The following is a 17947-nucleotide window of genomic DNA, read 5'->3' as shown; positions in this document are numbered from 1 at the left end:
ATTAGTTATCTTACCCAGTAAACGACCTGTTGCTCGCCATTCTCGCTTCTCTTATCTTCTCGGTGGCAGCAGCAGAGGCTGGAAACCGTAGTGGGCGTGGCCAACTTGTCACTTCAATCGAGGGTGACCAATAGAAAAATGCCTTTCATCCTGGTTGGTAGAGACCGCCCACTGAGCTACAGCTTCACGTGCAAACAAAACTTTTCAATTCGCAAAACTTTTCAACTTGCAAAACTTTTCAGCTTGCAAACCTATTCACCTCGCAAGCAAAATATTTTGACCCGCAAAAAAGACAGCAGAAAAGAGAGCAAAATGTGTGGGTTTGGGATGAAAAGTTCTCGAAGTGCACAAGGAAAAATAAAGGTTTTCAAAGATTTACACGCACTGCAAATAATTCTGTTATCAACTTCTTTATTTTTGAGCCTTAAGAAGACTTTTTTTGCAATATATATATTTTTTAATTACAAAATAATTAGTTTTACTCTCAAACACAATATGTTTGTTTGAGTAAAAAAGACACAAAAGAAACTCCATACAAAATCAGTTATAAGTAACAGTGCCGCGGATATTCCGTATCATAGCAACAAAGCGTCTCAACGGAAAAAAACGCTGCGCAGCTGAAGCGCTCTCAAGCGCTCTAAAAACGCTTTGGTGGACACACGGCCTAATGGCTGAGATGAGAAGATTTACCTCTATACTGGGTTTTCCTTTTATCTTCTTGCTTTCTCCGTTTTCGTCCCTGTGCACCGGAGGGTTTATTAGACCGCTTCATTTTCTTCATCAACTGCTCACTTGCCTAACGTAACGTAACGGCGACCCTAGAGGGCGCCCGCGCCCCCAACTTATTTGTCGCCCTAGGCAACCGCCTAGTTCGCCTATAGCAATCGCCGGCCCTGCATAAGGATACTCTCCAATACTATTGAAATTATACTTGCTCAGGCAATTGGCCTATAATTTTCTATACTAGATATTTTACCAGTTTCACTAATATAACTTTTAACATAGATTAAGGTAATACGCCGTGTGTTAAAAATCCTGTAAAACACAAAGCTAGTAATACTGATAATTTTTCACTGTCATGCTTTAGATGTTCTGCTGTATTAGATCAGGATCACATGCTTTATTTACTGCCAGTTTCTCAATAGAGAAACTTGAGATTTTGTATGACCACAACAGACCATATACCAATCTCTAATGTTAAATATTGAAGGTCTACCTGAGTTTAGTAATTGTGATAATTATGATGAGTTTAATGGAAAATTAGACTGGGCAAGTCTTATAGTAAATGAACTGAGGCAGTATAAACTATCAACAGAGAAGAGTTTAGATAATATAGATATATCAACTGAGACTATTGTAAGAAAAAATGATGAGGACATTGAAGATCTCGATGAAGAAGTTTATTGCAGCGTAGCAGTGACAAAGTACACGTAGCACCTTGGGTTCATCAGAGTCAGAATGAACCCAGAACATCCAAATCTCAAACCTTTTATCCTGTTACAGTTTACCGCTCTTCATGTAAATGTAGTTTCTCATGTTTTACCAGCTGTGGTCTTTATGTTAATGAAGTTGTGACACCTCACTGTCTGAGATGGTTCTCTGTGTCCCACACCAATTCCCATTCTACAATTGATTACCATTTGCTCAGGATTTGATCAACCAAATGGTACATAAACAATATACCAGTTGACTTCTTCTCTATGATAATTAAGCCATTTTGGGGATGAGCTTATTCTAAAATATACTTTGGAGTGGAATCTGGGTCGAGGCAGACTACAATTTCTTACACTATTATGTGTGATAATGTTAACTGTAAGAATCCTAAACATATTTATGATGTACGTCTGATGTATGATGAAATGATCAAATATTTAAAATAATGCCAGTAGACCTTTTTGTCCAAAAAATAGTTTAAAAAACGGTGATTTTTTTTTAGGGCTTGGTGGAATGAATATGTCTCTGAACTGCATTTGGAGGCTAGAGATGCTTTTAAAAACTGGGCCTTAACAGGTAAAGCAAGGTATGGCCCAGAATATGAGAAAAAGAAAGTGGCAAATGCTAAATTTAAATATGCTGTATGGTTTATTAAAAGAAATGAGGAAACCATGAGAGCAAACTCAATGGCCAAGAAATAATAAAGTGTATAGATGGGGCTGAGAATATTGTTAAATTATGGATCAAATATTATGGGGATATTTTTAATAGTATAGAGAGACAGGAATTTGAAGTTAGTCATGAATGATAATGGTGTGATTATTAGACCTGCTGAGGTCAGTTATGCAGTCGTGTTCATCCGCTGTACAGATGTGATCCAGCCAAGATGTTGTATTCCATGCTTCACTAATACATGTAACTGTCTACAGGTAACAGTTTTTGGCTAGATAAAACCAACTTGGTGTCTTTACAAAACCTAATTAGATGTTGACCAAACAAAGATTTTTTTTTTTTTTTTAAACAACAATTTTATTTATCAAAAATTATCACACGTTTCAACAACATTTTAAATTTTCCATTATAACTAGATAAAATAAAGGAAGAAGAAATTAAACTAATAATAATAGTAAAAAACAAAAACAAACAAACAAACAAACAGCAATAACATATTTGTCTATATACTCTCAATGTCCATCAACTCCACAGTCACCATCTAGACTCTCCAAAAAGTCATAGAACATTTTCCAGATGGACCAAAAGGTATAAAGTTTGTTTTTCAGAAATAGGTAATCTTTTCTAAGGTATAGGTCATCCCCTTTATCCATCGAGACACACCAGGACTTTCTTCTTTTTTCCAAGTACACGCTGTTACATGTTTAGCTTCTAGCAAACAGAGAGTTAACAATAATCTTTCATGTTTGGTGATTTTAACACTCAGAGGACAGATATGCAATATACACAGCTTTGGATCAAGAGGAGTTCTTTTACCAATGATTTGGCTTATGATATTCAATATTTTAACATAAAAACCAATTAACTTTAGTGCATTCACACATGCAGTGGAATAAAGTTCCCTTCTCTTGTTTACATTATAATATATATCAGGAATGTTGACCAAACAAAGATTTAACATCAGATATATAGGCATTCAGTTGAACTTGGCGTATCTTTGATACAGTAGCGTGTTTATCACCACGATTTCTCCCTAGAGGGATCCCAGTGCCCCAGTGAAAAAAGTACACTTCTATAATGTACTTAAAGTGCTCTATTTTCGTGCACTAATTTTGTACTTAATATACTAAAAATTCTTCTTTAGTACTTCTTAAGATCATCTTAAGAACATCTTGTACTCAACTGTGCTATTTTGAGACAGCATGAAATATGAACTAAAATGTGCTTTTAATATACTATCTCTGTATTTAAAATGTATTTAGATACTACTTATAGTACATTTGAACCCATAGTGTGCTACAAGTGGTAACTAAATAACCTGTGGAGGGCAGTATTACACTTAGCAGTGTCTACACTGCTAGAATTCAAATAGAGAAAAAGAAGAGAGCTAGTTCAAGATGAGCATTTCTGGTTAAAATGTATAAAATTTAAAAAAAAAAAACAATTTAGAAAATGAGTGATGGTTTCTCTAGATAAGACCCTTATCTCTCATCTGGGATCGTTTTGAACAATTTGAAGCTGCACTGAAACTAATTTTGACCTTCAACCGTTTGGTGCCCATTCAAGTCTACTATAAGGAGAATAATCGTGGAATGTTTTCATCAAAAACTTTAATTTCTTTTCGACTGAAGAAAGAAAGACATGGACATCTTGGATGACATGGGGGTGAGTAAATTATCAGGAAAAGTTTATTTAAAAGTGAACTAATCCTTTAAAAGCACATTTTAGTTCATATTTCATGGTGTCTCAAAATAGTACAGTTGAATACACTAAGATGTTCTTAAGATTATCTTAAGAAGTACTAAAGAATGTTTAGTATACCTGTATTAAGTACAAAATTAGTGCATGAAAATAGAGCACTTTAAGTACAATACAGAAGTGTACCTTTTCTCACCTGGGAACTCGGGATTATCAAATTCTGTTCTGAAACTCAGTCTTTCTCAGAGATTTCAGTGAATCACAGAAACTTTGACTTTGTTTTTCAGAATCAGATCCATAAATAATAAAAGAGTTTATTGTTTATATCCATGAGCTTAAATGAACAAATGATCAGATAAACTCAAATAAACAATTATTCATTTACAAATTCAGTGAAACTGTGTAGAATTAGGTTCAGTTTAATATATATATATATATATATATATATATATATATGTATATATATGTATATATATATATATATATGTATATATATGTATATATGTATATATATGTATATATATATGTATATATATATATATATATATATATATATATATGTATGAGAAAATTAGCAAAGTGATAAACCTCACTGAAATAATAATCAGGTAAATGGTTATTAATCTAAAATTGTCTAATAATTGTTCTTATTGTGTAAAGTGCTTTTTAAACTTCTTCTAAACTCTAATGAAATAAACTTGTTTATTGATCTGTTGTATTAAAGCAATATGAGAGTGTGAGTGTTGCTGTAGTGCTGATATCAGTCATGTGATCATCACGGCCCAATCACAGCCACCGTACTGATATTCAGATCAACAGCTCTTACTCATGTGATCTGGATTAAATATTGGAAACATGATGAAAGCAGGAAGATCCAGATCTACAGGAGTAACGATTACTGACTATTGACCGGTAAGATCCTGAGAGAGTCAAGAGTACAGAAGACTGGAAAGAGTGTGTGAGTGAAGGTGGTTGTGAATGTGTGTAGATGTGTGTTAGTTACAGGATCAGAGAATGACACCCTTCCTCTGTCATAGTCCAGATTCACTCTCACACGATCAAGCATCTGTTTGACACGAAAACTAGAACCTACATTCCATCCGTACGTCACACTCCAGACATCAGTGTTGAAGAAAACATCTCCCTTCCTCTGTTTTGATGCTGTAGTTACTCCAAGAGTCCACCAGTGACTCTCTTTAACCTCCACATCCCAGCAGTGTGTTCCTGAGTTAAAACCCTCTGAACCCAGAACACAGGCCCACCGGTCAAATCTCTCTGGATTATCAGGGAGAGGTTGTTTGTTCCCGCTGTTTCTCACACTGGTCAGATCATCAGACAGGACGAGCCATGGATAAGCAGTGTTTGGATCCAGAATCACAGGAGCTGATGAGACACAATCAACAGATGCTTTTATTGTTCATATAATGATCAAGAGTGAACCAACACAGATTATTATGAATTATGACACTGTTGATCAAACACATGTTCCTCTGATCACTGTCAGTGCTGTTATTAGTTTCACACTCATTTTATCATCAACTACAAACATTAAATGTGTGATTCAGACATTAGTGTCCATCAATTAAAATAACAATAAATCAATGAGATCTGTAGAGATTTCTGCTGTAGATGAAAAACTGTAAGTGTGTGTCTGATCTTCAGCAGCATCTGATCATCTTCATGTTATCGGCTCTTATAGTCTGTGTTGATTTAAATCAGTTTATTCTCACTGTCTGTTGTTGAGTTTCACTCACTAATTATGAGACTTGAGGAATTATTAGTGAATCTGAAAGATGAAGTTGTGCTGTGACTTTTAGAAGCGATCGGGTGTACGATGTTCCCCCGGCGGGAAAAACAGTCCCATATACATTTTTAATCCCATAGCCCTATAGCAAGCATTCAGATCACCCTAGCAACAAGTTCCATAGACTTCCATTCAAAGAGATCAAAAGGGAATATCTTCAGATAGAAGTGTCAGCAAACAGCCAATCACAAATAACCTTCAACACTTCCTAGCCACTCCCTAGCAACCATTGTCAAGCACCCTAGCAACCAAAACCAAAGAAGAATATCTTCAAATCTGAAAGTCAGAAGCTTTATATTATTCATACTGACAAGCAGACTTTGAAGTATAATGATTGGCAGCTGACAAGCCACTCTCTAGCAGCCAAACAAATTACCCTCGCAACCATTCAGCAAGACCTGTATCTCTGCATCAGAGCATTGTAGAGACATAGGGTCGGCTCTTTTTACTCATGCTAGCAAAGTGGACTTCCAACATGTTATACATGTTAGCAGTGAATAGCTACATGCTAATAGTGATTAGCTAAGTGTTATGTTTCATAAGTTGAGACAACACCATGTTGCAAAGGTGTATGCAGCGATCTCTACCTGGGAATGATCTTTTCTGTTTGCTGCATTGTATTGTTTGTTTGATTTTGTGTGCAACTAAAATCAATATAGAAGTTTGTTGAGTTTAGACATGCGCTGTATAGCATTTGAAAAACAAGGCAGGTCCCTGAAAACACTACACTGATTTAAGGGGGAGAGGAGGGTTCTGTATGAATGTGACTTTAGTAGCCTACATACTTAATTAATGTGGCAAAAGTATTGCGGGACAGGAATAAAGAAAAGATTGAACGGTCTTTGGCACCTCAACTATCTAACTTTCACATTATGTTCCTGTCAAATTTGTGATTTGCTTCCACCTGCAAATTGCTTTGTTTATCATATTTAATAAACCAATACAATTTAAATGTTTAAATTAACATGTATAGTCACACCATCGTAGCAATTTTGCATGCAGTAGACTAAGGTAAGTAGCGATAGTTCATTCGAAGTTTACTCAAGTGGAAGAATGTGACTAATAAACTTAGGCCTACTAGCACTATGCATTATATTTTTAAAAAGTAGATTATCTTAATATCAAAACCTTAAGTTTTCTCTGGACTCAATGATAAATACATGTCTGACCGTTGGAATGAACCAAAAAAAAAAAAAAAACTAGAAAATCGCATTCATGACGATTTATGGTGATTTTATTTCCGTTAGACCTTTGCCTACTTTTGCTCCCCTGTTCCAAGATGGCGGCTCTATTGACGCATTCCTTCCAATGAACTGCCGTAGCCAAGGCGACATCTAGTGTATATATCTATGGCTGAAAACATGCTAAGAACTCTATAAAAACTCCATAGTAACCATCTGTGACAACTACCAACCACCTAGCAACTCCATAGCAACCACCAAAAACACCCTAGCATCCACCTAGCAACACCCTACCAACCACCCAGATTACCTTAAGAACAATCTAGCAACTGCCCTGAACACCCTCACAACTGCCTAGTAACACCCTCGCAATTAGTACAGAGTTTTTCCAATGCAAGCACCACTCATATTTTCTTCAGGAAATGTACATTCTAGTTAATATTATTATGAGAGTAAATCTTCTAACTGTAACTCCTCCTAACAACCATCAAACTTGGCTCAGATCTTCAGACTGTTCTGACTCGGGATTTTTATCTTTTATAACTGATCAGATTTATGGTTTTCCTAAAAATGACAGTCAAAACTCTGTAAAATCCCACAGACTGTCATTGATGGAATGATCAAATGAGCCAAAACTGTTCAAACTCTGACTGACAAAAATTCAAATCTAAACAGTGCAGAAAGTGAATCCAGCAACACTAAAGAGGAGCTTTAATAAATATGTTTCAGCTTTTTTCAAGAGTCTTCTTCAGGATAAACAACAGACACAATGAACATTTTAGGAGAACTTCTCCATACTGAGTTACTCATACAAAGAAAAGGATCTAAAGAGTCCTGCTGAAAGACATTGTGATTATATGTGATTGGTCTTGTCATGTGACCATAAAATGTATTTTTTTCTTTCTTAGTTTTGAAAAGATAAAACAGAGTACAAGAGGAGGTAACATTGATTTATTAGGAAAATACGAGAGGCTTTCTGTTTCCAAAAGGAATAGGTTTCCATATAAATGTGAAGCAGATCTTTTCAAAGTTAGCAACCCCCCCCCCCCCCAAAAAAAAAACAAATGTGAATTAGGTGCGTTTCCATCAAGTTGTTTGAGCGGATGATGGTGGTGTTGGTATCTATCTATCTATCTATCTATCTATCTATCTATCTATCTATCTATCTATCTATCTATCTATCTATCTATCTATCTATCTATCTATCTATCTATCTATCTATCTATCTATCTATCTATCTATCTATCTATCTATCTATCTATCTATCTATCTATCTATCTATCTATCTATCTATCTATCTATCTATCTATCTATCTATCATCAGTTTGTGTTATGAAGCACCTTTATCTCTCCACCCCTCCATCATTTCCAGTGTGTGTGTGAGAGCTCAGATCTTCTGCAGTCAGACTCACTGTTTTGGACGATGTCCTGCATCTTCTTCCAGACTCTGAACGGCAGGTTGCCCAAGTAATGCGGCACATGAATCAAAACTCCAGAAGCCATCTGTGGATCCGGCTGTGAGCTCTGGACTCTGGAAGAACATTCAGGAGTCAGAACTGCAGTGGCTTTGGATCAGAACCAGAGAGACCAGAGACAGGAGCAGATCACTCACCTTTCCTTTGAGACTGGAAACTCCTGCAGAACAAACACACCATTTATCATCAAGAACTCAATCAATGAACCAATGATCAACCAATGATCTGAAATCAGACCTTCAGAAAGCAGACGTCATTGGCTTTCATCATCTCCTCCATGTCTCTGATTGTGTGTGAAAGAGCTGAGATGTGTCTGTTCATCTCCTCCAGCTTCTCCTTCATCATCTGCTTCTTCTGCTCCTCTTCCTCCCTCAGTGCAGTGATTGTAGCTTCTTCTTCATCTCTGAGAAACTGATGAAGCTTCTCAAACTGCTGTTTAATCTGACACTCTGTGTGCTCAGCTTGAGACTGAAATCAGATCACATTCACTTCAATCATCTCAATCGACACACATCAACACTTCACATCATTCATATCAGAGATAAACTCAGATACCGACATATAACGGATCCAGAAGCAGATCGCTGCTCGTCATTTACATTAAATATATCAGATCATAACTGTATATAGTGATCCTACAGCTGTAATGAAAATGACTCTTGATTCTGTTTCCTCACCTTGATGTGTTGAACTGTTTTCTCAAACTCTCCTTTCATTTTTTCATTGTGTTGAAGTTTCTCTTGTAACGACTTAAGTGCTGTATTGAGCTCCTCCTAGAATTGAACAAAAACACATAAAACACCAGATTACAGTGAAGAGAAGAAGAGAATACAGTGATATGATCATATAATGCTGTGAAAAAGTATTTGCCCTCATCCTGATTTCTTCTGTTTTTGTGAAAATCTCAAACTAAATTAATTCAGAAATTAAAACCATAAAACAAAAGCAGCCTGAAAAAACACAAAGTACCGTTTGTAAAAGACAATGTTATTTTTTGAAGCAAAAAAGTTATCTGATATTATCTGCACCTGCGTGAAAATGTATTTTCACCCATAATGACTAATTGGTTCAAATTACCACAGCGATACAACAGCAGAATAACCTTCTGAAGACCTTCTCAAATCTCTGTGAGGTCTAAATGGGATTTACAAAACGCCAATAAAGATGGGACAGTACCCACTTTATTTGGACCAATCTGGTCTTCAGAATCAAGTATGATGAATTATTGATGTATATATTTTCTACCGGGTGTTCAAAATACATAGTTTTGTGATTTATATTGTGTAGGTCTAACCGGCTAACTCACGTTATTACTGTCTTACTGAAATACTTCAGCTAATCATCTGTGTCCCACTATTACCTAAAACTGTCCATTAATGCAGATCGTCTGTTGTTCTTACTACTCTGAGTAATGATGAAGGATGGAGCAAGATTTGTTTTACAAACTTTAATGTTACATCAGTCATTCACGTTTGTGCTCAGCTAATGTATGCGCTGTTATTGATGCAATTAATAATACTCATTACAATTAATAATACTCACTAATTAATACTCCCACGTGTGCACCACAATAAATCAGAAATATACACATCAGTTTGTTGATGGACATACACTTGTTAATGCTGATGGTGAGGAGTTACAGTTGCAAAATCTCAATATGCGTCAAACTGAGTGAATAACTGAGAAATGTCCTGCTCAAGCTGTTCTTATGATGGAGGTTCAGGATGAATAACTAGTTCTTCCAATGTTTCATCATCGGACTCGCACTCGGATTGATATGGTAAAATTGACACCATTATTACTGTCTTTACACTGTGTACAATCACTGAGCTTAATTTATTAAGCCTCCGGGGCTGAAGTTCTGTTATGGTAATGGTTGTTTCGTTTCCGACAGGCGCTGTAAGTGGTCGACCAATGACAACAGACTGGGCCATCTGGCCAATCAGAGCAGAGCAGGCTTTCGGAAAGGAGGGATTTAGAGAGACTGATTCATCCAACGAGTCGTTTGAGAATCATTGAAAAATGTGGTGTTGTGCAAATACTGTATATTATGAGAACATGAAAGTGTTTTTGACCTTTGATGGATGTAAACCTGTTGTAGGAGACTCCAAATCAAAATTAGGAACCTTTAAATAGCCTTTTAGGAACCTTTTAAATAGCATAATATGAGCACTTTAAACAGTAACACACTATGTCAAAGGTGAAAGAAATAAGAAAATAATGACGGTGATTGAAATGCATTTTTCTGCACAGAATTGCAAAGTTATTTCAAAGGCTCTTGTACTCAAAGAATCACAATGTGTTCACTAACTTGAATGGTTAAATGCAGAGGACAAATTCTGAGTACAGGTTTCCATACTTGGCCTTCATAAGTCATTTATATGTGAAGCAAGAGACATTTGTCTTACCTTATATGCTGAAACCACTTCACTGATGGGTCTGAATTTGTGATTGTCGTGTTGTTTTGAATCTCTGCACACTAAACACGCAGGCTGTTTGTCCTCCAGACAGAAGAGTTTGAGTTTCTCACTGTGTAAACTGCAGATCTCCTCAGATCCTGATGAACTCGTCTCATTTCTCTCTGTCAGGACCAACTCACACAAGTTTTTTAACACAAGATTAAGTGGAGGTTCAGGTTTTGAGGATCTTCTCCTGCAGACAGGACACTCCTGAGTTTTCTTGGTTCTCCAGAACTGTTGAAGACACTCTTTACAGACACTGTGACTACATGATAAAATAACAGGAGTCTTGAAGATTTCACAGCACACGGGACAAGAAAGCTCTTCAACAGAAACATTTAGTGAAGCCATTTTCACTGTTTGAGCTCCAGCAATATAAACTTTACTTTCACTTTCTGAACGACGGTTTTAAAAATGAATCACCTTGAGAATCACAACGATCTGCTGTCTGTTCAGAAACAAATGTCTCAAAAATCCTTCTTGAAAGTGTTTCTCTTCATTCTCCACTGATCGCTGATTCTTTATTGTTTTTGTCAAGAGAGAAGAGAGTCAGTATGACAGAAAAGAGAAATAATAAGTCAGTCTCTTCCTGGTAAGTGTTGGAAGAGGGTGGAGTTTATGATCACGTTTGGTTCAAAGAACAAGATCAGGATTTCTTCAGGTTAAATTTGAACAAAACTTGCATTAAAATGAAAAACTGAATGGTAGTTATAATGTTGCAAAAGCTTTATATTTCAGATAAATGCTGTTCTTTTGAGCTTTCTATTCATCAAATAATCCTGAAAAAAAATTACACAACTGTTTTGTAATAATAAAAGTTTCTTGTGCAGCAAATCCTCATATTAGAATGATTTCTGAAGGATCATGTGACACTGAAGACTGGAGTAATGATGCTGAAAATTCAGATTTGATCACAGGAATAAATGTGTCTCAGAGTCACAGTCAACACCTACCAACACATCGTCACCAGATCTTCACGCTCCATCCACTCGTTCACAATCCCCTGAGTTTTGATCACCTGCACCTCATTATCAGTGACACATAAAAGACACTCACGCCCTGCACTCAGTGTCTGGTCTCGTCAGACTTACCTGGACTCCTTACCCTCAACTTACCTGCATCTTCCAGTGTCTTCCTTCCATCGTCATCTGTCTCCGATCATCTGATCCCCATTGATTCCTCTACCTGCAAATACAAACCCTCTTTACTATCAGCACAGTAACTGTTCCTAAAGTGCTTGTTCATCGACTCACCTGCAATCTGCATTACCTGTGTTCGTGCCTCTGTTTAAATAAACATCTGTGTTCACTCACCCCTCTGCCTCCGTCTGTGTCCTGACAGAAGACCAGACCTCATGCAGAGCACCTTGGACACAGGCGGCGATCGTACTGCGGACCCGTTTGCCACCTTGGTCGATGCAGTGCGATCCTCACTCCATCAGCCTGCCACAAGCACTGCACCCACAGTCCCTGCTGATCTTTTGCACGCCATTTGCCTTGCACTCCAGCACCCGCTGCTTCTCCAGCTGCCTCTGTCAGTCCCATGGCCCGACCAGCGACATTCACCGGTGCAGTGGTTGCAGTGGGTTTCTCCTACAGTGCTCCCTCTACCTGGAAGCCCAGTCTCAGCTATTTTCCACCGAACAATCTCGGGTGGCGTTCGTAATTTCTCTGCTCACTGGACGAGTGCTGCATAGGGCTGTAGTCAAGTCCACCTTTGTCGAGTCCAAGTCAAGTCCAAGTCCAAAAGGTTAGAGTCCAAGTCAAGACCGAGTCAAGTCCAAGTCCAAAACGTTTGAGTCCAAGTCAAGTCCGAGTCCAAATGAGACAGTCAAGACAGAGACAGAAAAAAAAGAATCCTCTTCAAGACCACGTACATAACTTGATAATTTATGTGATGCAAGAGACAGCATATCTTAGATTCTAAAATAATAATTTTGCATTATTATTTTTTGCATTATTACTTGTTTTTAAATTCTCTACAACTGTGGTTCCCAAACATTTTACAGTCGGGTACACCCTGTGGCATTTAACATTCGGTAACACTTTAGAATACTGATCCTTCATTAATGAATAACTACACAGGAACAAATGAGTAATGCATTATTAACACTCTAGTAACTACTATTAACTAACAAGTAACTCTGATGAATGAATTAGTAAGTAATAGTGCTCAGTTAAAGGTGGTAGTTCACTATTAACTAATCAGTAACTACGGTTTTTTTAATACCTCCCAGAGAACTACTAAGAACTACTATATACAGGTTCGTAATTAATGTGAATAATGAATAATGTATAATTAATTCTAAAGTGAAGGTGATAGTAACCCACTAGTAATGACTGAAGTATTACCAAATACTTAAGAAGGAATTACTAATTATTTGGATCAGTATTTTAAAGTGAAAAGCATGATAACTCTCTAGTAACTACTGAAGTCATTGTAAACTTTTGAGGTTTTGGTAAAGTATTGGATAGTAATAACTCAAGAGTTACTATATAACTCTAAAGTAACTACTTCTTTTTTGGATCAGTATTCTAAAGTGAAGATCATAGTAACCCACTAGTAATTACTTAAGTGTTACTACATCCTTCTAAAGGAACTACTAATTATTTGGATCAGTATTCTAAAGTGAAGATCATGGTAACCCACTAGTAATTAATTAAGTGTTACCAAATATATCATAAGGAATTACTGTACAAAAACATACAAAAACATCAAAGGTTTACAAAGACTTCAGTAGTTACTAGAGAGTTATCATGATATTCACTTTAGAATACTGATCCAAATAATTAGTAATTCCTTCTTAAGTATTTAGTAATACTTCAGTCATTACTAGTGGGTTACCAAGGCCTTTACTTTAGAATTAATTATACATTATGCATCATTCATGTTAATTATGAACCTGTATATAGTAGTTCTTAGTAGTTCTCTTAGAGGTATGAAAAAAACAGTAGTTACTGATTAGTTAATAGTGAACTACCACCTACAACTGAGCACTATTACTTACTAATTCATTCATCAGAGTTTATTGTTAGTTAATAGTAGTTACTAGAGTGTTAATAATGCATTACTCATTTGTTCCTGTGTAGTTATTCATTAATGAAGGATCAGTATTCTAAAGTGTTACCTAACATTCTTCTGCATACCCCCTTTCTTCGACTGCTGCAGTTACACCTTTTCCATTAAGGGACAATATTTTACCCTTTAAACTGATTGTGCATTAAAGTGCTTTTTTTTACCTCTATAAATACCTTTATAAAATAAATAAACGTTTTAAATTAAAATTGTCCAAAAGAGAAATAAGCAATGATGTTAAAACGTGTTATACTTTTAAATATTGAACTAAAACCGCCAGTAGGTGGCGGTAAGTCACTGTCTGGGTTAGGAAGGGTAATTTGAGTTCCTCCTGCGAGCCAATTATGAGCACTACCTGAAAGCTCAGATATGATTTCTACTTTGTGTCCTTGTCAATATTCCAACTTTGTTTTGTACTGTTCAGTAAAAAAAAATATTGAATTTGAACTCCTTTACTGAAATGTATTTCTGTAATTTACAGGCAGATAACCCTAACCTTTGAATAGATAATTGAATCATTGACTCTCATGTTTTTTTTTTCTTCACAGCCACAGATTTGTTCACAAAACATCAATATCAGTCTCAGTTCTGCTGTGGCTTTCGTTTGAACTAGAGATGCGCTGATTGCAATTTTCTTGGCCGATTCCGATTTCCGATTTTTGGATAGTGTGATCTGCCGATACCTATTTTTGCCGATTCTGATTTTCTTTCTAAGAACTATAATTGACAGCATATACAAACAAAAATCTACCTTTCTTCAATGCAAAGTTTTATTTTCATAAAAAAAGTAAAACTCAGTAATAAAATAAGAACAAATAAAAAAAATTCCAAACAGCAAATAAATGCAATAGAATAGAGAGCTATGAAACTAAGTTTTTCAGGTTAAGTAGGTTTTTATTTAGATAAATACTACAGAAATTAAAGTAATCAAATGTAAAATAACACATCCACGTTGGTTACCATAATTTCTGTATTTTTTATTGTAAATATTAAATAGCCTACAGATTTATTCTTACCATTAAAGTTAAAAACGTATTCAGTCAAGATCAGAAAGTGATTTTCTTTGTCTTTTTCTTTTGTTCTTTAAATAACATGACAGACAGCAGCAGGAATATTGGACTGCTGTGCCTTTAAGAGTTTATGAACGGACCCAATACTGTTACACAACATGCGTTCTCTTTCTTAGCTATTTAACGATCCAAAACTGACTATGTTTATCTGAATAATTGCCAAGACGAGCATTTTTACATAATTTTGTATCTATTTGATCTTTTAAGCACAGTAATCCACTCATTTTGGTAATTGTAACCAAGGGGCGTAGATTTGGTTTCAACATTGGGGGGGTTGAACATTGGTATGCTGCCTGTTATTATTTTTTTAATTAAAAATAATAATCTGTTTTATGTGTAGCGTTATTGGATAATCTATCTATCTATCTATCTATCTATCTATCTATCTATCTATCTATCTATCTATCTATCTATCTATCTATCTATCTATCTATCTATCTATCACCTTAACTTTATGAAATTTATGTATAATCATTCATCAAATTCTAACATAACTGAGTGATTCTAAAAAGAAAGAAATTATGTTAAATATTGAAACCGCCAGTAGGCGGCAGCGATTCGCTTTTTTTATTATGTGAGTCACTTAAATCGTTAATTCAGCCAATTCGTTCAAAAGTCAGATTAGTTTAGGAAGAAAACAAACACCGATGTGAATAATTTTGTCATTACAGACACTATTGAAAAATGAACTAACAAAACAGACGGCTGTTTTGGTAACTGGTTAACGTTACAGTTACACTGATAGTTATGGCTAAATTGCAATGGATTAGCTAGCTAAAATATATGTGGAGTGTACTTAGCTATTACAATATTCTCATACCTCCTTCTCAGTACATGCTTTATTCATTTTAACGTCCTTCTTTGACCAGCAGTTTAATATAGTTGGCTGGGCAGCGGTTCTCTTCATTTTTGGCGCTACCCGTACTCTCTCATTCAAACAGTAGAGCTCCACTCGCGTTGTTTTGGTGAAAGTGCGACGTGCATTGGTTGGGCGTTACCAATCGGTTCAATGGAGGGGGGAGTATTTTTTTGTCTAAATTATTATGACAAATTCATATTTGATTAGAAACAAATTTATTGTTGCAAAATAAATTAATTCTACATATTTTTCATTTGATGTACTGTGATTTTCATGTTGAAATATTGGGGGGGTTGTAACTGATGGATTTGAATCCATCAGTTACAACCCGCAAACTACGCCCCTGATTGTGACTCTGTTTGACTTCTGTCTCTGGCTGCGTTCCAGTTCGGTTTTTAAATGCCCTTCCCTCGCTAACTTCACTCGGTCTCGTTGACTCAGATGTACGTCATTGCTTACGTTGCACGAGTGTCCACTTCTGGTGGAACATTAAATGTATGGGCTGAACTGGAACGTCCTAAGCCCTTGATCACTTGGAATCCGCAATGGAGCTGATTTATTATTTATTTTTTCCCCTTACAAAATTGTTTAATACAGCATTCTATATGTATATATGTGTGTTTTAAATGTTTAAAAAGTAATTAATATATCAGAGAGTTGTTTGTGGTGGGGTAAATTAAACGCGATATGCGGTGACGTCACAATCGTGTTGCATTGTGGGTTATGGAGCTGCCTGAAGTGTACATGAAGTAGACTCGCTCCCTCGGTCAAAATCGAGGGAGCGAGGGTCTGTCCATATAAACTTCCCTCGTCCACTTCACGAAGTGGAACGCACTTCAAAATGGCGGCAGGGATTCCCCCGAGGGGAAGTGTTTAGGGAAGTTCGCGAGTGCGTATCTAAAACCGAACTGGAACGCAGCCTCTGTTTGAGACTGAGCGTGGCTTATAGACCCTTTTCACAATGACGTCAGTTAACTTCCGCCTATCCGCAAAGCAGTGTATCAGTTGTTCCGTCTTACCTTCGCGCCGGCGACTTCTCGGGAAAATGTTTTAATAACTTTAAATGCGAACTGTTTATGTCAAGGATTTACACAGTCGGCTTCTTCTGGTAATGATATTATAACTGCCTTGGTTAGGGTTTCCACAAGCAGAAACTTTAGCAATCCCAGATAGCACACGTACGTCTGCAAGACGTCTGTTAAAGATCACTTCATCTGGAAAGCATCTGCTGTTTACAAACATCTAATAGACGTCTTTAAAATGTCAGTTTTACATACATTCTAAATCATAAACATCTCAAAGACATCTTCTAAACGTCTATTTGACATCTGACAGGATACGTCCTATAGACGTATTCCAGATGAGCAAACACTCTAAATAATACGTCTTCCAGACGTAATCACACACATCAAATAGACGTCTCCGAGATGTACGTGTGCTATCAGGGATGTTGTCATTGAATTGAGTTTTATCACAACGATTTAAAACAAATCTTTATTTTTAGAAATTGGTAGACTATGATAATGGATATTGATTTATTCACGAGTAATGGACACCTGAAAGCAGCACATCCACATACTCAGAAGAATTATGTGTGAATATTTTAGATAATTTTACATCATACCAGTTTAAACTGAACTGGTGCAATATATTAAGACTGTATAAAAGTGTATTGAAATTACAAAACGGATGTGTTCATTTAAAGTTAATCCCTGGAGAAATAATTTGATTTTGTTAATTTAATGCTGCTATAACAATGACTGTTGTGAATCCTCTATATATTTTTGTATGCGACAGTTTTGTTCTGCAATAAAGAGATGAATGATGACGTTTTTTTTTTGTTTTTTTGTTTTTTTTACTATGGTAAAAATGACATGTACATGAGTCCGTTTTTACATTAACAGTCTTCATAGAAATGGTATTATATTAAATACAATTTGTATTATTATGTATGTCATATTTATAGAAATAAAAGTGAAAAAATAGACTTTGATATTTAAAAAGAATAAGCTTATGTTGATCTCATTTTACATAGGCCTGTAGGCACTGCAATAAGTAGTACATTATGCTTTGAATGAGAGGTTTTTTACTGCACGTAAATGTTGGAAACATGCGTTTATTTCACAAATATATATAAACAGCTTCTGCAATAAAGACAGCAAAGTTTGCACATTAGTACGGGCAGCAGAAAGTGTATGTATGGCTTCAGTACGTATTCAA

At 36.0% G+C, this 17947-nt stretch overlaps 1 protein-coding gene across 1 annotated transcript; it reads right to left on the bottom strand.

Moving 5' to 3' along the window:
* Positions 1 to 4004: 4004 nt before the first annotated feature.
* On the bottom strand, positions 4005 to 11407 carry LOC125268408 (nuclear factor 7, brain-like). Its single transcript, XM_048190587.1, has 6 exons — positions 10673 to 11407; positions 8942 to 9037; positions 8502 to 8732; positions 8402 to 8424; positions 8202 to 8320; positions 4005 to 5187 (listed from the first exon to the last, which is right to left on the bottom strand). Exons 1-6 carry the CDS (start codon positions 11072 to 11074, stop codon positions 4700 to 4702), a joined length of 1359 nt encoding a protein of 452 aa, XP_048046544.1. The 5' UTR covers positions 11075 to 11407; the 3' UTR covers positions 4005 to 4699.
* Positions 11408 to 17947: the final 6540 nt, after the last annotated feature.

The sequence above is a fragment of the Megalobrama amblycephala genome, linkage group LG5 (genome assembly GCF_018812025.1).
Source record: "Megalobrama amblycephala isolate DHTTF-2021 linkage group LG5, ASM1881202v1, whole genome shotgun sequence".
Taxonomy (NCBI): domain Eukaryota; kingdom Metazoa; phylum Chordata; class Actinopteri; order Cypriniformes; family Xenocyprididae; genus Megalobrama; species Megalobrama amblycephala.
The sequence above is the reverse complement of the archived record's forward strand: the minus strand, read 5'-3'. Positions and strand labels throughout refer to the sequence as shown.